General features: G+C 40.6%; 2 protein-coding genes across 10 annotated transcripts in view; one reads left to right on the forward strand and one right to left on the reverse strand.

The window, feature by feature from the left end:
• HEXB (hexosaminidase subunit beta) overlaps positions 1–20,592 on the forward strand; it is a 68,265-nt gene extending 47,673 nt beyond the window's left edge. The window contains exons 3-14 of the mRNA XM_047730477.1: positions 2,870–2,935; positions 5,660–5,706; positions 5,937–6,047; positions 11,729–11,830; positions 14,235–14,364; positions 15,581–15,761; positions 16,424–16,510; positions 17,733–17,805; positions 18,887–19,061; positions 19,841–19,931; positions 20,049–20,153; positions 20,398–20,592. Of these exons, the coding sequence (XP_047586433.1) occupies positions 2,870–2,935; positions 5,660–5,706; positions 5,937–6,047; positions 11,729–11,830; positions 14,235–14,364; positions 15,581–15,761; positions 16,424–16,510; positions 17,733–17,805; positions 18,887–19,061; positions 19,841–19,931; positions 20,049–20,153; positions 20,398–20,446 (1,217 nt within the window). The 3' untranslated portion in view covers positions 20,447–20,592. The remainder of the gene's footprint in view (positions 1–2,869; positions 2,936–5,659; positions 5,707–5,936; positions 6,048–11,728; positions 11,831–14,234; positions 14,365–15,580; positions 15,762–16,423; positions 16,511–17,732; positions 17,806–18,886; positions 19,062–19,840; positions 19,932–20,048; positions 20,154–20,397) is intronic.
• GFM2 (GTP dependent ribosome recycling factor mitochondrial 2) overlaps positions 9,099–22,505 on the reverse strand; it is a 77,268-nt gene continuing 63,861 nt past the window's right edge. For 5 of the 9 annotated variants that reach the window (XM_047730468.1, XM_047730467.1, XM_047730461.1 and 2 more), the window contains 2 exons: positions 21,534–21,716; positions 20,265–20,979 (listed from right to left, as the gene is read on the reverse strand). In XM_047730468.1, the coding sequence (XP_047586424.1) occupies positions 20,842–20,979; positions 21,534–21,716 (321 nt within the window). In that variant the 3' untranslated portion in view covers positions 20,265–20,841. Of the gene's footprint in view, positions 9,467–11,454; positions 11,596–11,636; positions 12,639–19,056; positions 19,475–20,264; positions 20,980–21,533; positions 21,717–22,505 lie in introns of those variants that run through there. The other 4 variants (XM_047730465.1, XM_047730466.1, XM_047730464.1 and 1 more) reach the window with 4 other exon arrangements.

A 22,505-nucleotide genomic window follows, 5' to 3' on the forward strand; every position in this document is an offset into this window, starting at 1 on the left:
AGTACAAGAATGACTGCGTGTATCTTGTCCGTGGGCGCTGAAGAATGCTGTACTAGAGGGAAGAATAAAGAGGCCGAGTGAGAGAACAGCCTAGAGAGCTTGCCGAGATAAACTGTGGAGGTGGGCATAGGGCATATGAGAAGTAGGGTACTGTTTGTGTATCAGGACATACGCAGGAACACATATATGGCAGGACAACATTTGTTATACATACGTGTATGTAAATGCCCAGGGGAAGGTCTGGTAAGTGTGTTTTTTTCAGACCAAAATAGAGGGAATTGAGTGGGCATCTCAAAAGTGATGTTAACCTCATTTATTTTTATTTGATTTTGCTTTTTAAGATTTTATTTATTTATTGGAGAGAGGCAGAGGGAGAAGCTGGTTTCACTAGAAGCAGGGAACCAGATGGCGGGTCTCAAACCCAGGACTCTGGGATCATGACCTGAGCTGAAGGCAGATGCTTAACCAACTGAGCCACCTAGGCGTCCAGTCTGTTTTATTTATTTATTTATTTTTAAAGAGATTTTATTTATTTATTTGTCAGAGAGAGAGAGGGAGGGAGCACACAAGTAGGCAGAGAGAGAAGCAGGCTCCCTGCTGAGCAAGGAGCCAGATGCGGGACTCGATCCCAGAACCTTAGGACCATGACCTGAGCCAAAGGCAGTGGCCCAACCAACTGAGCCACTCAGGCATCCCCCAATCTGTTTTATTTTTAAAGAATCGTTTATTGATGTTATCTGTATGTACACTCTTGAAGACAAAGTAGTTACAGTGCAAAAAGCAGAAAGGGATAACTGAGAAGTGCAAGATGCCACTCTGATCCCACATCAGGGAGGGTAATCGCTGTTAACAGCAGTAGTTCGGTTTTGAATTAGAAACTGGAGTTCTGGGGCACCTGGGTGGCTCAGTGGGTTAAGCCTCTGCCTTCAGCTCAGGTCATGATCCCAGGATCCGTGGATCGAGCACCACATCAGGCTCCCTGCTCTACGAGGAGCCTGCTTCTCCCTCTTTCTCTGCATGGCACTCCCCTTGCTTGTGCTTTCCCTCTCTCTGTCAAATAAATTTAAAAAAAAAATCCTTAAAAAAATTTTTGAAATTCTACAGCTTAGGTGTCCATACGTTTAGAAAACAAAATCTCCTTTTAACTGCTTTCCCTTCATGGGTTTTGCATTGAGTGGAGTCTAAGTCCTTCTTAAGATCAGCAGCTCCTGGAAAATAATGAGTGTTGAGTCCATGCAATGTATTGATGTGTTTAGATGATTTTTTTGTGTTTAAAACTATCTCCTAGAGCTCTGAAAACTGTGATGCATTAAAAAATGTTTTTAGCATGCCTGGGTGGTTCAACAGCTTAAGCATCTGCCTTTGGCTCAGGTCATGATCCCAGGGTCCTTGGGATGGAGCCCCACATCCGACTCCCTGCTCAGTGGGGAGTCCGCTTCTCACTCTGCCTATAGCTCCCCCTACTCTTGTGCTCGTGTGCATGCACTCCATCAAATTGGTGAATAAAATCTTTAAAAAAAGAAGTTTTAAATAGCAGCCAGTCAGTCTGGTGGCTAAGAACTTAATAGAGCTGGAGAGGAAACACGATTCGATTGTACTCAAAACAGCAGTCCCTGGCTTAGCCTGGCCTTTTGCTAACTCAGCACTGCGGTCTTCTCATGGAAAGGGCTGCCTAGTCAGAAGACTGTCACCTGAGAAGGTTACGTGATTCTTGGCTGTTGCTAGAGCTCCTTCCCCTGTCTGCAGCCTGCTCTTGGGTGCCAGTGTGGGCAGTGGTGGTGGAGGGCGATGGTGTGGTCCAGATAGGCCACAGGCCATTAACCTGCCGCCGGAGTGTCTGTACTTCAGCAGAGCCCACGTCTGGCATGCCCTTTAGCTTCCAGTCTCTGTAATGTCTGGTGCTTTACTTTATCTGTGGTTGTCTCCACTCTAAACCTCTCCAAAAGTCTACAAGGACTGTTGGTACAGCCTTAGGGAGAGTGTGATTTAGAAGATTGAAAGATCAGTGTCCCCCCTTGGCCCAGAAGCAGCCACCTGGAGCTGGGTGTGAACCTTTATTGAGTGGGGCACAGCTCAGTTTAGCTAAAGTGAGTTAGGAGGTGAATCTTACGGGAGATTTAGGAGGATAGTGGGGAAAGGTGGGTACAAGGCAAGTAGAGAAGCGTAGAAGTAGAAGATAAAGAGTAGAGATAACACTTGGCCTTAGGTGGAGTGGAAGATTTGAATGCTCCTTGAGGCTTCACAAGGAATTACAGAACTGAGGAATTTTTTTTTTTTTTTTTTTTTTAATTTGACAGAGAGATCACAAGCAGGCAGAGAGGCAGGCAGAGAGAGAGGAGGAAGCAGGCTCCCCGAGAGAGCAGAGAGCCCGATGCGGGGCTCGATCCCAGGACTCCGAGATCATGACCTGAGCCGAAGGCAGCGGCTTAACCCACTGAGCCACCCAGGCGCCCCCAGAACTGAGGAATTTAAAATCATAGCCGAAGTAGGAACTTACTCTGTTGAGGGGCAGTGGAGACAATAATGCACCTGAAGGAAAATGAGGAATTGTGGAGATGACACCCAGATTCTTGACTTGAGCATCTTTCCTGGTTGGAGGGCACTGCTGTATCCCGCAGAGATGAGGCACAGTGGGGACAGGCAGGGACAGCATGCAGCAGGAAGGAGGGAGGAGCTTGGCTTTGGGTTTGTGGGGTTGTAGGAATCCACAGGATATCTCTGTGAAAATGTACAGGAGGAGTTGGAGAAATAAGCCTGGAGCTCAGGAGAAAGGAATGCTCCAGAAATATTATATGTTTAAGGAATACTTTGTTGTGTGACCGAGGGATTAACAAACTTCTCCCCCCCCTCCCCCCCGGCCCCAATGCAGATACATTAGCTGTGGCAGGACCAGTGGCTTTTCTCAAGGCCAACAGAGTTTGGGGAGTATTACGAGGTAAGTTATATGTAGTTTGATTGTTATTTTCTAGTAAAGAAATATCTCCGTTTGGTGCTTTGGGAAATCAAGCACAGCAAAAGTTTGTTTCCTTGGGCCCTTCACAGATGGTTTGTCAAGTATTTCCAAAATTATTTCTATCACACATGTACACTTAAAGCATGCGAGAAAGATCGTTTGACTTTTGGAAAAATGTTTGGACGTTAACCATATGTATGTATGAATGTAATTCGCTCATGCTCTTGGGACTGTAATGTGGACGGAGCTATAAATGCCTCGGCCTGCTCAGAGGAGAGCATTTCTTTCCAGTCTGTTTCACTGTCCTTTCTTGTCACCCTCAGTAGCAAATCTCTCTCTCCCCTCGTTTAAAAAATGTATTTACTTACAAGCAAAATGTCTCAGATTTATTGCTAAACCTGCTAATGCAGAAGCATAGAAACAAAGAGAAAAATAACTTTCGCAATAAAACACATCCTCCAGCTAGTGGTGAAGTTTTCAGCTTAATACAGTGAGACCCCAGTGATCTCCATACAGCGTAAATAACTGTGGGCCATCTCATCTCCTGTGTGACTCCTTACTCAGTCTTCTTGGCTCTTCTCCGGTGTCTTCTTTTGGGATTGTTTCTGATTTTATTACCAGTTCTCATCTGAACCCACTGGGGGGAACGGGGTGATTCTGCTTTTGTTTTTTGGTCAGGAATCACTTGATCATGAAAGACTTGGTAAGGCGCAGTCAACCACATACACTGTAACAGTGGGAAGAGGGAGCGGGTCCTTCTACCATTTTAAATTCCTGTGGATTCAGAAACATAACCACGTTTACAGGAACAGTGTTAAATACATACCTAGAGGGGTTAGAGATGATAGGCAGAGAGAAATCCTAAAAGCTTTTTCTGAATTTCAGAGTTGGAACAAGGTTTGGGTATTGAGACATTTATTTATCCCGTTCAGAAGCTTCTTTTATGGGGCGCGTGGGTGGCTCAGTGGGTTAAGCCACTGCCTTTGGCTCAGGTCATGATCTTAGGGTCCTGGGATTGAGTCCCGCATGGGGCTCTCTGCTCAGCAGGGAGCCTGCTTCCCTTCCTCTCCCTCTGCCTCTCTGCCTACTTGTGATCTCTCTCTGTCAAATAAATAAATAAAATCTTAAAAAAAAATTTAAAAAAAAGCTTCTTTTACTTCCTCTAATTTGATGAGATATTGTTCTTCTGACTTCCAAATAGTAGGGTTTTTAAAAAATTATTTTTTAAGTGTGAGCTAACTGGTTACAGTAATTAAAAATAAAGGCAGCCTTGGATTTGATTCAGGTTGAATGTTAACCCAGGTGCCCCGCCACCTTTGTTGAGGATTTTTGTATTCATGTTCATCAGGGATATTGGGCAGTCATTTTCTTACCTGTTTTTGGTATTGGGGTAATGCCAGCCTTGTAAAATGAGTTTGAAAGTATTACCTCCTCTTTTTTTTTTTTTTTTTTTTGAAAAGTTTGAGAAGAATTGGTGATAATTCTTCTTTGAATGTTTAGTAGAATTCACCTCTGAAGCCTGGTCATGGACTTTTGTCTGTCAGAGGGTTTTGGATTAATGATTCGGTCTCCTTACTAGTAAGCAGTCTTTTCAGTGTTTTTGATTTCTTCGTGATTCAGTTTTAGTAGGATATATGTTTCTTGGAATTAATCTATTTCTTCTAGGTTGTCAAATCTTCTGGCTTATAATTGTACATGGTTGTTTCTGATGATCCTTTTTACTTCCGTGTCATCAGTTAGGTCTCCTCTTTTCCTTTCTGACTTTGGACTATTCGGTTGAAATTTTCACTGTCCGCTAGAATGATGAATTAGGGTAAAGTTGTGTACCTGGCTGGCTCAGTCAGTGGAGCATGTGACTCTTGATTTTTGGGGTTGTGGGTTTGAGATCCGTGTTGGGTGTAGAGATCCATTAAAAATTAAAAGCTTTTAAGAAAAGAATTATGGTAAAGTCAAGGGCAGCTAAAGGAATTGGCTTTTAATATAGTGTATTAAGGAAACAACCCACTTGAGTGAAAATGTTCAGGAGATAGTCTTTACAGCTATGAGTAGAACATTTTAACTTGGGCCCTTACTTAATATAGGTTCATGGTGGTTTCGAACCTTTTCCCCTCTCTGTTAACTTTATGTACTTTCTAAAGTTAATATATTTTATCATAAAAATTCTTCTTTATAATGCTAATTTATTAAGTAACTAGTATTTTGTTGTATTAAATCACTGTTCATTTTTGTGTTCTTGTTCAGACAAAACCCAGTGTGTGGGGACAGTGAAATAAAGCTTTTAATGAGATGGCAACAGGGATTTTTTTTTTTTTTAACTGAGTTTTGGGGGTGCCTGGATGGCTCAGTTGGTTAAGCATCTGCCATCAGCTCAGCTTATGATCCCAGGGTCCTGAGATCAAGTCCTACATTAGGCTTCCTGGTCAGCAGGGAGTCTGCTTCTCCCTCTCCCTCTGCCTGCCACTCCCCGTTTGTATTCTCTCTTTCTCTCTGTCAAATAAGTAAATAAAATCTTTTTAAAAAAACAATTAAAAATAATAAAAACTGAGCTTTGATTTTAGAAAATATGTTAGAGGGTATAGGTGTGACATTGTATTTAGTTTTATTTGCCTTTTCTGGTTATGGGTGTACGTTTGCATAATATGATTTTTATTCACTCAATCTGTTACATAAATTAATGCAATAAATTATAAATTTTATTCTTCCTAGGTTTAGAAACCTTTAGCCAATTAATTTATCAAGATTCTTATGGGACTGTAAGTATGATTATTATGTTACTAAAAATTGTTGGATTACTACAAAAAATATAAAGTTTTTAGCTACTTACTTGGTTCTTGAATGTTCTTTCCAAATGTTTAGCTTCTCTGGTAAAAATTTCACACTGTCTTCTAAATCTTTTATGCAGTACTTGCATAAATACAGTCTTCACTTAGCTCAAGTCAAGAGAAAAATTCTAAAAATAAAGCACTTCTATTTTGTTTTCTAGTTCACCATCAATGAGGCCAACATTATTGATTCTCCACGGTTTCCACACAGAGGAATTTTAATTGATACAGCTAGACACTTCCTGCCCATTAAGAGTATACTTAAAACTCTGGTAGGTAATTATTTTATTTTCCCCATTGTTTCTGCTGAAGCCGTGTCCTTTTATGGTGTTACTTTACATGGGTTCTTGACTCCGTTTTATAAGTTGGAACATGGTTGGGGAGGGGTAGTTGTTTGTCATATAGTAAAGCATTGAGCTTTCTTTTCCTGCCTCCCTTGGAAAATCTCTCTCCTTAGTCGAGAAAGTTAGTGTCTTTTAACATTGTGATTTCCATTTAATTTGCTTAAAGGAGGCTGGAAGCTACTTTATCCCTAGGGAGATGTTTCAAAGAAATATATGACTTGAGATGGTGGGAGCTGGGGTGGAGGTTGATAGGAACCGTTTTTTCCTGTCCCCTTATTGGTTCATCCCAACAGTGACCACCAGTTTTTAGGGGTATGGAGGTTTTCCTCCTGTGTTTTTCTGCACCTTCACTTGATCATTATGCACAGTGTCTTATTAAAAAGTAGTTTTTGTATTTGCACTCATACCCTGAATTTTTTTCTTCAAAAGACATTATCATCACTTTCATGAAAGAAAGGACTGCTTAGTGTTAAGAAGTTGGAATGTAGCTGTGCAGAGGTGGTAATCCCGTATTTGCGTTTACCAAAGGTTGATATCAATTTCTACGTCCCATTTATCTCATTTTACACTTCAAAATGAAAGTATTAACACATATGACATAACTCTTTAAAAAACTTAAATGGAGGGCACCTGGGTAGCCCAGTTGGTTAAGCAAGTGCCTTTGGCTCAGGTCATTATCTCAGGATCCTGGGATCGAGCCCCATGTTGCTCAGTGGGAAGTCTCCTCCCTCTTCCTCTGTCCAGTCCAGCTTCCCTCTCCCCCAGTTAGGCCCTTTCTCTCTCTAATAAATAAATAAAATCTTTTAAAAAAATTAATAAAAACTTGTATAAAATTGCACTTTTGCTACCTCAGAAAAACTTGTTGTGGACATCTTTTTAATGAAGGAATTATAAGGTCTGGGGGTGCCTGGGTGGCTCAGCCGTTTAGCCTCTGCCTTCAGCTGAGGTAGGTCATGTACCTCAGGATTCTGGGATTGAGCCCCACATCAGGCTCCCTGCTTATTGGGGATCCTGCTGCTTCCCCTGCTTATGCGCTCTCTGTCAAATAAGTAAAGTCATTTAAAAAAAAAAAAAAGAATTATGAGGTCTATACCATCTTTTTAAGGAGTTGAATATTACATACTATATATCATGATGCATGATGTGAATCTAACTGTTCTCATGCTGATGGACATCTAGGTTAACTTATCACAAACAGTACTGTAGAGTAAGTATTTTTTTTTCTTAAGATTTTATTTATTTGACAGAGATCACAAGTAGGCAGAGAGGCAGTCAGAGAGAGAGAGGGCAAAGCAGGTTCCCTGCTGAGCAGAGAGCCCGATGTGGGGCTCAATCCCAGGACCCTGGGCTCATGACCTGCGCTGAAGGCAGAGGCTTGACCCACTGAGCCACCCAGGCATCCCTGAAGTAAGTATTCTTATATTTGTACACTCGTCAGGATTATTTCCTGAGTATAAATTCTTGCAAGTCAATTTCTGGGCTTAAAGAAGGATACACGGCTTATCCTTACTTGGCGGATATCGTAAGTTAGTTCTTAGTGTCAGATGGCCTTTTAGAGGGGACATATGAGTGAATGTGTGGCCACCAGCCGGGCACTTCTGTGATTTTTTTTAGTGAATAGAAGCCTCTTTTACTTATTACCTATTTGTATTTTTTTATATTGCAAGAGGCAAGTTTATTTTCAGTGTCCATTTTATCCTCCGGAATGTTGATTCCTTGTTGACTTAAGAGCTCTTCGGTGTTAATTTGTTTATATGTGTGTCAGTGGTACTTAGGTATTTGCTTGTTTTTATGTTTACCCATTCTGTATTGTAGTGAAGTTTTCTAGATGTGTTTTTTAAACTAGTATCTTTTTCTGTAGAAGTATAAACAGTTTTATATGTAGTATATTTTTCTATCTAATCCTTTATTATTTTTGGCCTTGGAAAGTGAGCTGAGAAGCCTCCAGAACAATGATTTAAATATGAAAATCACCTCTCAGGTTTTCTCTTAATATACTCTTTCAGGGCGTCTGGCTGGCTCATTTGGTAGAGCGTGTGACTCTTATCTCAGGGTTGTGGGTTCAAGCTCTACGTTGGCTATAGAGATTACTTTAAAAAATAAAATGTTTAAAAGGTATATTCTAGGTGTGCCTCAGTGGCTCAGTGGGTTAGGCATCTGCCTTCTGCTCAGGTCATGAGCCCAGTGTCCCGGCATTGAGCCCTGAATTGGACTCCCTGCTCGGTCAGAAGCTGTTTCTCCTTCTGCCTCTGCTGCTCTCCCTGGTTGTGTGCTTGTGTGGTTTTTCTCTAACAAATAAATAAAATCATTAAAAAAAATTTCTACCTTTTCCTACAAAATTCTTGATTCAGTTAGAATTTACTTCATTGTGTTCTGGATGATACTTTATTTTCCAAATGGTTAGCCTGTAGTCTCAGCATCATTTTTGAGCAATCTGTAATTTCCCCACTGCTCCCAGTGCCATGAGTAGCAAATACTAACTCCCTGCAAATACGTGAGTCCCTTTCTGAACTCTCAGTCTATCAATTTGTCTTCTTGGGCCAATACAGATGGTTTTCATTTCTCTAATGTTAGAAGTTTTTTATTTTGAAGTAACTTCCAACCTAAAGAAAAGCTCTTAAGAGTGCCAAGAACTCCCATAGACTGTTTACCCAGACATCCCAGTTTCAAAATTGAACATTTGCCTTATTCTCCCCCTCTATTTTTAAAGATGTGTTCCTAAAACATAAGCAAGTTGCACGTATGATGCCCCACACCCCTTGAGATTTCCCTTTTCACTTCCTACAACTGCTTACCTCAGTAACCACAGTACAGCCATCAAAACTCAGGAAATTGACATCATGTGATCACCTGCTCTGCAGACCTCATTCATCTTACATTAGTTGTTCGCATCAGTATCCAGTCCAGGATCAGGTGTTGGATTTATTGGTAATGTCTCTTTAGCCACCTTTAATTTTGTACCATTTATTTTTCCATGTCTGTCAAAACCATGACATTTTGGAAGAGTATGGCTCTATTACTTTGTAGAATACACCTCGGCCTGTTTTCTACATGATTGGATTTCAGGTCACGAGCTTTGGGCAGTAATAAGAAGTGAGGCCATGTTCTTCTCCATGCTTGTCAGGTGGCATGGTGACTTACTCTAGTACTGGTAATGTTAACTGCCAGGATGTTGACAGACGTCGTCTGCTAGATTTCTCCATTGCAGGTGTGCTGGTAGATGGGGTTCTCCTCCTCTCCACATAGGAGTCACTTTGGAGGGACACTTGCCAAGGCCAGTGGGTTAAATGGGGCAGGGCATGTGGTCTAGCAAGATGGGTGAAGTGTTAGGTGTTCAGCTATCTGGGCTGGGGGAGAAGAGAAATAAGAGAAATAAATGGTGTCTGCCAGAGTTTTGATTCTTAGGGAAGCCTCCTAAAGATCTCTCCCCTTCTAGTGCAAGTTCTGAGATTAGTAAATAAATCTTTAGTATACCCTAGGCTTTTTTCAAACTGCTACTTTGTTGGTGTCTTTTGGTTTATTATGCTTGCTTCTTAAGAGCAGACTTGGATTCCTGTTGCCCTCTGGGCCACAGCGGGGGGTAGGGGCCTGGTGGCTCAGTGGGTTAAAAGTCCCACTGGTTTTCAAAGCCAGATGTTAAAAGACTCATCCTCCCAGTGCAGGTCCCCTGTACCTGGGGTGCCTGGTGTGGGGTCTCACTTCTCTGTGCAGCTGAGTCCCTCCTGCTTAGGATTAGGTCTCGTCAGGGCTTTAGGGCCCAACCGTATCTCCACTGCTATTTCAGTGGTCATCTCTCTGTGATGGACCGTGGAAGGTCTATTCTGCCTTCAGTGTTAGTTGTCTATATGTAACTATTGCCTTGGTGTGTCAGTGGGACAAGATGAACCTGCGATCTTCCTACCCTATCTTCTACATGACCCTCACATCATTATCTAATTCTGTATCTTATCAGTATTAAAGGTGCTCGCTTTGGCAGCACATATACTAAAAAACGATCAGTATCAAGGGTTGGGGAAATTAGAGCCCGAGGGCCAAATCCACTTTGTCACCTGTCTTTGCTAATGAAGTTCTCCTGGACTACAGCCACGTCCATTTGTTTCCATTTTGTGTGGCTCTGTGACAACAGGATAAATGGTGATGGAAACTGTGTAACTCATGAAACCAAGATACTTACTTTTGGGCCCTTTATGAAAAAAGTTTGCAAGCCCCTGGTCTCTACTGAGGAACTCCCTCCTCTGATGGTAAAAATCTTGCCATTATCCACTAAAAAACTTGGACATCTTTGCATAATTCCCATGTTAGGTAAGCTGTTTCCCAAATGCATCAGCAAATCTTTTCAGTCCTGATGGAGAAGGGAGGCTTCTTTAAGTTTTAGTTATCTGGTATGGCAAACCAGTCTCCCTCTCTTACTATTTTTTTAATCTTTGTCAAATAGTCGGCTTATGTTTTGTGTATTACATTGTTTATTCCTCCAGAATGTACATAAAATTGATACCAATTTCCCCCAGAATTTGAGAGTACTGTACTCTTACCAGGTTTCTTTCATTTCTAAAGGAAGGGATGGCACTCAAATCTCAGAATTTTTTTTTTTTTTTTTGGAGATTTTATTTATTTGACAGCGAAGAGAGGGAACACAAGCAGGGGGAGCAGGAGACAGAGAAGCAGGCTTCCTGCTGAGCAAGGAGCCCGATGCAATTCGGGGCTCAATCCCAGGACCCTGGGATCATGACCTGAGCTGAAGGCAGATGCCCAATGACTGAGCACCCACACACCCCTCAGATCTCAGAATTGTGTTAAATTCTGTAAATGACTTTTTCTCTGGGGATTATAAGTCCTGGTACTCATATACCCCCATTGTTTCTAAGAACTCTTTTCCGTTCTTGCCCGACTGTTTATAAATACTTGGAATTTAGAAGATTGTTACGTTCTCAGAGAACAAAGTTCTAGCTCCTTGTTTAGAATAAACACAAACGCTGAATAGACTTTTTTTTGTTTTTTTTTAAAGATTTTATTTATTTATTTGACAGAGAGAGATCACAAGTAGACGGAGAGGCAGGCAGAGAGAGAGAGGGAAGCAGGCTCCCCGCTGAGCAGAGAGCCCGATGCGGGACTCGATCCCAGGACCCCGAGATCATGACCTGAGCCGAAGGCAGCGGCCTAACCCACTGAGCCACCCAGGCGCCCCTGAATAGACTTTTTGAAAAGTGACATGCCAAATGAAGTGTGATTTTATTTATTTATTTATTTAAGATTTTACTTATTTGACAGAGACAGGGAGAGAGAGAAAACAAGCAGGGGGAGTGGGAAAGGGAGAAGCAGGCTCCCTGCTGTGCAAGGAGCCCGATTTGGGGTTTGATCACAGGACCTTGGGATCATGACCTGAGCCAAAGACAGACGTTAAACAACTGAGCCTTCCAGGCGCCACCCACTTGAAGTGTGTAAGATAAATGATTTATACTTCTCTCGAATTCCTGCTTTGCTGAAAAAAATTTAAAAGGAAGTAGACATGTTGGAAAAGATCTGAATATAGATAATTGGATTGTGTATGTATTATATCTGTATATTACATCTGTGTATTATATATAATTTTTTAACATGTTTGCTTGCAGGATGCCATGGCTTTTAATAAGTTTAATGTTCTCCACTGGCACATTGTTGATGACCAGTCTTTCCCTTACCAGAGCGTTGCTTTTCCTGAGTTAAGCAACAAAGTGAGTAATTAATGTTACTGTAGTCTGTCTTCCAAAATTTGTGTATGGTTTCATCATAAGTTTTCAGCTTAAATGTTTCTTATGGATAGAATTAAAGTATAAAAGTAGATGTTCATGGTTTAAAAACTTTAATAGGCTGTAGCTTAGCAATGTAGGTCCAGAAAACTGTTCTTATAATTGTTATTGTAAATGTAAATAATCTCTAGTAGTTACACAAAATTTAAGAAGCTTAATGTAGGAGACCTGTAGCACTCACAACTAATAAAAGGTTGAGTATTTTTATCATGTAGCCTAGAATTGTAATTGGATTCTGTAAATGACTTTTTCTCTGAAAAACTAGAGAATTTTAGAGATGAGAGCTCCTTAAAAAATAAATGGCTGTCTCAGCAGTGTTCAGATTAACTGTATTATGAAACCGTGGAGGTGGGAGCAAGCCTCATGTCATCTTTTTTAATCCCCCTATAAAATACAGAGGCAGTTACTGACCTCATTCCAAATTGGAGTTAAGAAGGGACAAAACCAGGCCTCTAAATGTTGTCCTTTGTCCACACTCTCAAGCTTTATCCAATGTTATGATGTAGTACAGGTTGAAATGTTAGTGGCACTCCGTTTTTGTTTGCTTTTGCTTTACTTTTTATTACACAAAATCTCAAACACATGCAGAAGTAGAATAATGACTTCCATGTCCTTGTCATCCAGCTTCAGTAATCAGTACTTGGCCAATCTTGAATCACCTGCGCTCACCCACCCTTGGCACCATTATTTTTTACAAAATTCCCGGACAGCATTATCTCATTGGTAAAAAGTTCTGTTTTTGTTAAAACAAAAGGCCCATAATATATTATTGCAGCTGAAAAATTAACCATCCAGCTAGCCAGTCATTACATTTTCCCAAGAGCCTTTACCTTTTCTTAAAGAAAAAAATCTTACCTGCAATGAGATGCATATGAGTTCCACACGTAGTGGTCAGTTAGTATGTCCATTCCTTGTCTTTTGATATATAGGTGACCATTCCAGGCCATTTACTTTTTTTTTTTTTCCTCTTTTTTTGTAATTTATCTTTGTTAAAACTAAATCATTTTTCTAGTTCCCAAAGTTTGGGTTTTGCTGTTTGCATCCCTCTACTATCAATTAGTATGTTCTTTTGTCTTTTATATTATAATTGAGTAGTTAGGTCTGATCTTGCATATAAATTTGATGGGGGTCATGGGATCAGACATTTTAAGTTATATTTACATATAAAATTAGATACAGCTTATAATTTCCATGTAATATTTATTTATACCTTGAGAAATATGCTACAGTAATACCTTTAACTGACACCTTTGTAGTTACAACCCATTACTTTTTAAGTGACCTATAAAGAGATTGAGGGTAATCTTAAAAAAAAAAAATTATCACAGCATGTCTGGGGATTTTTTTTTTTTTAAAGATTTTATTTATTTATTTGAGAGAGAGAGTGTGAGAGAGAATGAGCATGAGAAGTGAGAGGGTCAGGGGCGCCTGGGTGGCTCAGTGGGTTAAGCCGCTGCCTTCGGCTCACGTCATGATCCCAGGTCCTGGGTTCGAGCCCCGCGTCGGGCTTTCTGCTCAGCGGGGAGCCTGCTTCCTCCTCTCTCTCTGCCTGCCTCTCTGCTTACTTGTGATTTCTCTCTGTCAAATAAATAAATAAAATCTAAAAAAAAAAAAAGAAGTGAGAGGGTCAGCGGGAGAAGCAGACTCACTGCCAAGCAGGGAGCCTGATATGGGACTCAATCCCGGGACTCCAGGATCATGACCTGAGCTGAAGGCAGTCGCTTAACCAACTGAGCCACCCAGGCGTCCCTGTCTGGGGATATTTTTAAAGCTGATAGTAATTAAAATGACTTTGAAAGGTGACAGCTCAGCTTTGTAATAGTATTTTAATTTTTATTCAAAAACTGACAAGCGTATACTCAAGAGTTTCCACAGGTTTGACTCTGGAGTCAAACATTTTATTTCTGTTTTCTTCTATGGTTACATGATGGTAGATTTTCCTGAAACAAGAGGAGCTAGTTGAGATAGAGCTAGTCATAAATCTTGAATTAACGCACAGTGTGCTGAGGGCTTACTGATAAGATACAGTAAATAAGTAATTGAAATGAGTCCTCCAGGGGCGCCTGGCTGGCTCAGTCAGTAGAGCATGCAACTCTTGATCTTGGGGTTGTGAGTTCAGGCCCCACATAGGCTGCAGAGTTTACTAAGGGAATGAAAATAAAATGGGATCAAAGAAAAATTTTAAAAAGTCCTCCAGCATCACACAGGACTATTTAATACATTGTGATACTAGAAAAATCAGCTATCCAATACCAGTGTACAAACAGAACTGTTAACAGTGTCATAGACAAATACATTCCATACATTTTATTAAATATGGCTTTTATAGGGAAGCTATTCTTTGTCTCACGTGTATACACCAAATGATGTCCGTGCGGTGATAGAATATGCCCGATTACGAGGCATTCGAGTCCTACCAGAATTTGATAGTCCTGGACATACACAGTCTTGGGGAAAAGGTAAGGAGTGTCTTTTTTTTAAGTTGCAGAGAGTGAGTACCTGAGTTCCTCCATCTTTTATGACCTGGTGTTAATCCATTTTGTTCTTAACTGTGGTTTGCACAAAGGTTACACTGTTGACAGATGGTATTGAGTAATTATTGTGAGCAAGTTACTATGCCAGGCGCTGCCCAAAGTATGAAAACAAGGGCTAAAAGAAAAATTACAAGTAGAGCATGCTAAGTCAATTTAAGAAATGGTTTCTTGGATGAGAAGAACACTTAAAGTGTTTTTGAGAGCTCAAAAAATATATTCATGTTTCTGATAAAGGGAATAACAGGAAAGGCATTAGTTGACCGAGTGTAGTGCAGCCAAGAGCAGTAAGCACTATAGGGTGGGTAAGAACTGGCAGCGGAGCCACACTACCTGGGTTTGCATCCTCTTTTTGCCTTTTAAACTGAGTGACCTTGAACGAGTTCTAGAGTGTCTCATCTTAGGTTCCCCATCTCTAAAATAGAACTATCAGTAATTTTTTTGAGGGTTAAATAATGAATATAGAGCACAAAGCACAGCAGCTCGCATTTATAATTGTTCAGTATTACCAGGGAGGACTCGGAGAATATTGGGAAATCCGGTGAAGTACAATGTAGGGGGCCTTGGGTGAGGAATGTGGGCTCCATCAGGACACATGGAAACCACTGAAAGTTACAGGAAAGAAGCATCACATAAGAAGGACCACACTTCAGGGAAACCTGAAGAAGTGACAGACTGGAAGGAGAAAGAAACAAGTCCTACACCAGAATGGTAACAATGAGAATGGAAAATAATGTACAGAACTGAGAGACATTCTGGATATACGATCCATAGAACTTGGCAACTGATCAACTCTGGGAGAAGGAAAAGTTATAGAAGGGAAGAATAGTAGCACCCTTATTGGAAATTGTGTTGAACAGGAAATTTGAAATCCGGATCGAAGATCAAAAAAAAGGGTCTGGGTGAGCCAAAGATTTGGGAGTTACTATTATTTGAAATATCTGAAATAGATAGAATAGTGGAAAGGGAAAAAAGAGGTACAGGGAATAGGATTCAAGAAAAGAATTCCTCATCTTGTTTGGAAGGAGTTGCCATTGTAACTCTTAGCAGATGTGCTTACCTTTTTTAAGAGCTTCAACAAAAGAAAGTAGTATAATCACCTCCAAACCCATGTCTGTCTTTGTGATTAAAATACTTCTTCCAGGTCAGAAAAACCTCCTGACTCCATGTTACAATGGACCTGAGCAGTCTGGGACCTTTGGACCTATAAACCCTATTCTGAATTCAACTTACTGCTTCCTGGCTCAGTTTTTCAAAGAAGTTGGTACAGTGTTTCCAGATCACTTCGTTCACTTGGGAGGAGATGAAGTGGACTTTACATGTTGGTATGACCATTCTTTAAAATCCTTTTTTAGAGGTCTCCACATGAAAAGGGAAGACTGGGGGACAGATCTCTGTTTGCAGGGGTTTAAGTAAGCAGCATAACTCAAGAGTGGCAGCTTTGAGGAAGGAGAATCAAGATGTGCAAGACAGGGGCGCCTGGGTGGCTCAGTGGGTTAGGCCACTGCCTTCGGCTCAGGTCATGGTCCCAGGGTCCTGGGATCGAGCCCCGCATCGGGTTCTCTGCTCAGCGGGGAGCCCGCTTCCTCCTCTCTCTCTCTCTCTGCCTGCCTCTCTGCCTACTTGTGATCTCTGTCAGATAAATAAATAAAATCTTTAAAAAAAAAAAAGAACAGCTTTGGGGAAAGGGCAACAATTAAGTGAGGGAGATTTTTTCAAATAAAAATCCTCTGTGCCAATAGCCTTAGATAGAGGGGAGAGGCATGAGACCGGGAAAGCCATTTCCACCAGAAACCGGCTTCCGGAAAAAAAATTATCTGCAGTGGAAAACTAGGATAACTCATAATAAAGTTTTTTAGGCTCATTTTCTCCCTACAAAGTTTAATAGTTTTAAATCTGCACAAATGAAGTTAGGGCTATATGCTGCTTTAAAGACCTTGGGTTTAGCAAACTTTTAATGCAATTTTAATCACTGTTTCTGTTTAAGGGAGTCCAACCCAGAAGTCCTAGATTTCATGAAGCGGAAGGGCTTTGGCAGAGATTTTCAAAGACTGGAATCTTTCTATATTCAAAAGTAAGTTACTTGTAAGCCTACTCTCCTACTAAGTTACTTGTAAGCCTACTTCTTCTGTACCCTTTGTAAAAGGTTTAGCTACTTAGTACTGTCTTTTAGTTTTCTCTCCACTCCATGTCAAAATGCAGATATTGTATACTTTATCGTACAAAGTATCAGAAGGAAGCAATATCTGCTGTTTTCCTTAAAGCAATGAAGTGATGACTAAGACTTGTAATAAATGTTGAAGGTCAGCATTCACCTGCTCAAAGAATTCAGTTCAAAGCCCCTGACTTCCCTGTGAAGCTTTTATCACTGTCCAGCCTGTGGATTTCATTCCCTTTGGTCAACTCCAGGAACATTTACTTGGTTTCTGTGATGTCCAGTATGATAGCCACAGCTGCATGTGGATGTATTTGAATTAAAAGGAAGAAAACTGTAAATTCAGTTCCTTAGTCACATCAGCCATGTTTCAAGTATTCAATAGCAGGATGAGGCTAGTGGCTACCATCTGGAAAACACATAGATAGACTGTTTCCATCATTGCAGAAACTTGGAAATGAATGGTACTGTTGTATACAAGTAAGCTTTTTTTTTTTTTTAAAGGGCCAGATAGTAAATATTTTAGGCTTCATGGGACCCATGGTTGCATAGTACTGTTTTTTAAACAATATTTACAAGTGTGAAAACCATTCTTAGCTAATGAGCCATACAAAAACAGGCTATAGGCTATAGTTTGCCAACTCCTGAATTAAGGAAGGTCAGATTCTAGCCTTTTCCTGTTTTCCTTTTGTGTGGTACATTCTAATTTTCTAAACCTGCAGCATACCTGGCATTATCGAAATACAAGGAAATATTTGTGGACTATGTATTAGCAATTGTTGAACACTATGTAGTTGATACCACAGGCTAAATTACAGTTTATTCTAAGCTAGCCATGCCACTACCAGAGATTGTGGTTTGTATTCTACCCTGTGAGTTGCCATGTCTTCTCCACTTTGGGGAACATGCTTAGCATGTTCATTCAGCAAATGACTTTTAACCCACATGACATGCTGAAGCATGTGCTGGAAAGATGGAACCACACTGGGTCAGGACCCAACTGTAGCAAGTTCTGCTATAAAGCTGTGCTGTAGTGAAAAGCAACTCCCAACAATGCAGTCCTTTATAGAAAACTATTAATGCTTTAAACACATTGTTAAGCTTATGCTCTGAAATAACTTTTTCTTCCCCCCAACGGTAGGCTTTTGTATATTGTTTCAACTATAAACAAGGGAGCTATAGTCTGGCAAGAGGTTTTTGATGATCATGTTAAGGTAAGTAGGAGGACTGCATCTGATTCTGTTAATATGAGAGACTTACTATTTTAACATGCTGGAAGGAAGGAACCCTCATAATGTTGCCAACATGATGGGGAAATTAGCTTACCTCTGAATTTAAACTTTGGGCAGAAACTGTAGACTGAGACTAGTGCCACCTTTCCATCTCTCCCTCCCACCCCCCACTACCTCATTATTTGTCACATATTAGAGTACTTTGAAGTTCTTTTCTCGTAAGAGCAGAACAAACAAGAATGAATGAGTCTTTATTGGTATAAAAGTAGTTTTAAATTGTCAATTTAGGGCGCCTGGGTGGCTCAGTTGGTTGAGCGATTGCCTTCGGCTCCGGTCATGATCCCGGACTTCCAGGATCGAGTCCCTCATTGGTCTCCCAGCTCCTTGGGGAGTCTGCTTCTCATTCTTCCTCAAATAAATAAATTTTTTTTTTTTAAAGATTTTATTTATTTATTTGACAGAGAGAGACCACAAGTAGATGGAGAGGCAGGCAGAGAGAGAGAGAGAGGGAAGCAGGCCTCCCGCTGAGCAGACAGCCCGATGTGGGACTCGATCCCAGGACCCTGAGATCATGACCCGAGCCAAAGGCAGCGGCCCAACCCACTGAGCCACTTTAAAAAAAAATTTAAATTGTTGGGCGCCTGGGTGGTTCAGTGGGTTAAGCCGCTGCCTTCAGCTCAGGTCATGATCTTAGGGTCCTGGGATCGAGTCCCACATCGGGCTCTCTGCTCAGCGGGGAGCCTGCTTCCCTCTCTCTCTCTCTCTCTGCCTGCCTCTCTGTCTACTTGTGGTCTCTGTCAAATAAATAAAATCTTAAAAAAAAAAATTTAAATGGTCAATTTATAGGCTTTTTATTTTCCCTCAGTTAAATGACAATTTCAAATCCAGTATTATCTTTCCAGAAGGGCTAGTAACCAGTAACATTTAGTACTAACTCTGAAGAGGAAAAATGTGTTTTTTGAAGAATCTTAGGGAATTGTTTTTCTAACTACAATGGCTTCAACTTTTAATGTCATTTGTAATTGTTGGACCTCATCATACATACTGTTTTTAACTTTAATAGCTTAAGCCAGGCACAGTTGTTCAAGTATGGAAACAGGAAATGTATCCTAAAAAACAAGCTCAAGTCACAGCAGCTGGCTTCCCTATGATACTTTCTGCTCCTTGGTACTTAGATTGGATTACTTACGGACAAGATTGGAGAAAGTTCTATAAAGTGGACCCTCTTGATTTTGATGGTAAGGAAAGCACCCCTCATTACCTTGATTTGTTCCTTTTCTTCCCTAATCTCCCACCAGGATATTAGTGATTCACTATCCTCACTTTTGTTTACTTAAAAAGAAAGGCCCCAGTACATTTTAAACTTTGTGAAAGAAACCACAACTTCAAAAGTAGATTTCCACTGGTGATGAGCACTGTTCGTCACCCTACATTTTAAAGACTCTTGATTGCATTAACCTTGTATCCTCTTTTGATGGGCCTTTCCATTGTAAGGCACAATGAAGGCTATAGTCCAGTTGGTCTTTGGGTCTGCATCCATGGGGTTAGGGGTGGTAGGAGGAATGGTAGAGCTTTAGGCTCTCAGACCTTCTTCCTGAAGAACAGTTCTTCTTTTTCCAGCTTTATTATATACCAGATTTTACAAAATTTCCTTCAAGAAAAAGGATGTGTTAAAAAGTATTTAAAAACTGGAGGTCTATTGGGAAGGGACAGTCCCTAGTATTCCAACATGTATTCCCCTGGCACACTGTTCACTGGCAAGCAGAGGGAAAAGTGGTTCTGGAACCCAAGTAAGTTTTTGTAAAACTAAAAGTCAAAATAGGCTAACAAGCACCTTGGAAATAAAGTTTGCTACCCTTTTTTGGTGCCAAAAGCATGAGTATCTCCCAAGGTTCTGCTGACCACACAACAGAAATGTTGCCCCACAGTAAAGGTGGAATGAGAAACCAGTCAGTGCCTCTGTGTAAAAGTTTTGAGCAACTACTTCATTTACATCAATTCAATAATTTTAATGTAGGTTCTCAAGAACAGAAAGAACTGGTCATTGGTGGAGAAGCTTGTCTATGGGGAGAATTTGTGGATGCAACTAACCTCACTCCAAGATTATGGTATGGAATTTAAGTGGTAACATTTGAATTTTTTTAGAAATTTTCCCAAGCATAAACTTTAGATATAAGAAAATGTAAATTTAAACCACATGTTCACCAGAGCAATTTAATTTTCAGGCCTCGGGCAAGTGCCATTGGTGAGAGACTCTGGAGTCCAAGGGACATCAAAGATATAGAAGATGCCTACAACAGACTGACCGTTCACCGCTGCAGGATGACTAGGTAAGAGCTTTTTAAAGCTAGGATACTAAGTCCAAGTGACCTTTAACTTTTTTTCCTGTAAACAGAAATGTATAGCCCCTAACAGTTTCCAATTAAGTCACTGATTTTTACAGGAAAGGTGTATATAACAATGCACCGAATTTTGATATAACTTAAATCCACTTTGGTGATTCTGAGTTAAAGTTCTTTAAAATGGAGATGAATTCCATCAATCTAAAACATCTCTAATTCATCTGTTCTGTAGACGGGGAATAGCTGCAGAACCTCTTTTTACTGGATATTGTGAATACTGAGTACAAAACCAAAAATGAGCTTAAACAAAGAAGAAAACAAGGGGACAAAGCCCACAGCAATCTGTTCGACACTCAACTTGATTTTGAAATCATGGCAATTGAGATTTCATATTGTTTTTAAATAAAGTATCTTTCTGAAGACTGAACGTCTACTTTATAGAATACCTGCTTGTGTAAGAAGCTCAAAAAACCCAGAAAACCTTATGATAACACAGTGTATCCCACAGCAGTAACTTTACAGGTCCACAATACAGTTCACATATATAACTTTATATAGAGCAGAACAGGCCGCTCCAGGGCCACTGTCAGTTTATCTAGTTCAGTAAAACAATAAAAATTCTTCTTACTGAAAATGCAGTTGTAGGTAAGGTGCCCGTGACGTTGTCTCCAAAGACCTACAGCCCTTGGTTCAAGCCACTTCTCCGGCCGAGCAGTGTCGCCTGGTCTTGAGGGTTCATGGCTTGATAGTTACAGAGTTCTAAGGCAAAAGTAGCTGAGCCAGAGGTAAGCGTTCGAAGCACAGTTGAATAACCCTAATCAAAATAATTTACATTAGCAAATTTAAGCCTCCCGTATCTCTTCCTGCTGCTTATCATTTCACCATTTTCAAGATATATACTCAGACATAGTCCCTGGACTCAGCATTTAGTAAGTGCTTGGAAGGGAAAAAACTGGCCACTGAGGCTGGTGCCACAGCGTGGTACAGCACACCTCAACCGTTGTGAAGGATGGACGTGATCCACCATCCCCTGGATATCTGTAAGTTTAAATCCAAAGACCTAACAGTTCAAACTTAACATGCGTCCTCTAAAATCAAAGCCCTGGTTGTCTACTTTGCTTCAGCATAAATATCCCCAATATTTTTTAAAAAAATAGATACTTTTCGGGGCACTTAGGTGGCTCAGTCTGTTAAGCACCTGCTTTCAGCTCAGGTCATGATCTCAGGTCCTGGGATCCCAACCTGCATTGGGCTCTCTGCTCAGTGGAGAGTCTGCTTCCCCCACCCTGGCCAGCTCCTGTTCACTTGCTGTCTCTCAAATAAATAATCTTATTAAGGAAAGGTACTTTTCAGTTAGTAAGTACCTACCATAATTTCTGCTAAGGGAACAAATCCAATAACAATTTTGTTTTCCTGACGAGTCTGGATTTCCTGAATGGTTCCTCTTCTTTGTGCCAGATCTGCCAGGACAGGGCTGAGGTAATCTCCCATCACTGTCACCTCGAGATTCATCAGGGGCTCTAAAACTTGCTTATCAGCTTTCTTCAGAGCCTAAAGAAATTAAATAGTGTTAACCCCCTTCTTTAAATTAGAAATAAAATTTCCATTAAAAATTCATAAAAAATACATAAATGCTCCCTGTCCTTGTAAGCCTAGAGCTCTAGCAAAAAAGATATAATAAGGCTGTTTTAATGGTCTATAAAGCTAATATAAGAACTCAGGTACACAGCAAGGGGGTACTTAGTAAAGCTTGGTTACAGAGAGGACCTATGAACGTATGGGCAGAGATACAATGAAATAAAATAGTTTTCTCCTTTCAATCAAAGTTTCTTCCTTGCTGAAACAATGTGTTTTGTGCCTACTATACATAGAGTCCACATGAGGCAAATCAAGAAATGTACTACAATAAGGTAGACCAAGCACATAAATAACATGCAAACTGAAAAAAGCCAGTGCAGCACATGGGGCAAGTGAGTAGGGGACAAAATGAACTGGAGTCGCCAGACCATCACTACATCAGACAAATCGGTTAATGGGTTTTGGAGGGCATATGCAAACACTCTAAGTACCAGTGGGTTTGATTTTAAAAGCTATCCTGCTGGGGCCCTGCCAGAGTTCTAAAGTAACAAAACCATTTCCTATAAATTTTAAGCCTCTGGTTATTAGGTGGGATTTACTAAACAGACCTAGCAATGGAAACCACCAAAGTAAGAGAGCTAGGGCTCTGGAATGTGCCCTCACCCTTACTGTGAGGTGTTCACTGTTCCGTTCCCACTCTACCACCACTCACTTCTGATTATTACTGAGGCCTTAGAAAGGGGGCATTATCACTGTCTGTAT

Source organism: Lutra lutra, chromosome 5, assembly GCF_902655055.1.
Source record: "Lutra lutra chromosome 5, mLutLut1.2, whole genome shotgun sequence".
NCBI classification, from domain to species: domain Eukaryota; kingdom Metazoa; phylum Chordata; class Mammalia; order Carnivora; family Mustelidae; genus Lutra; species Lutra lutra.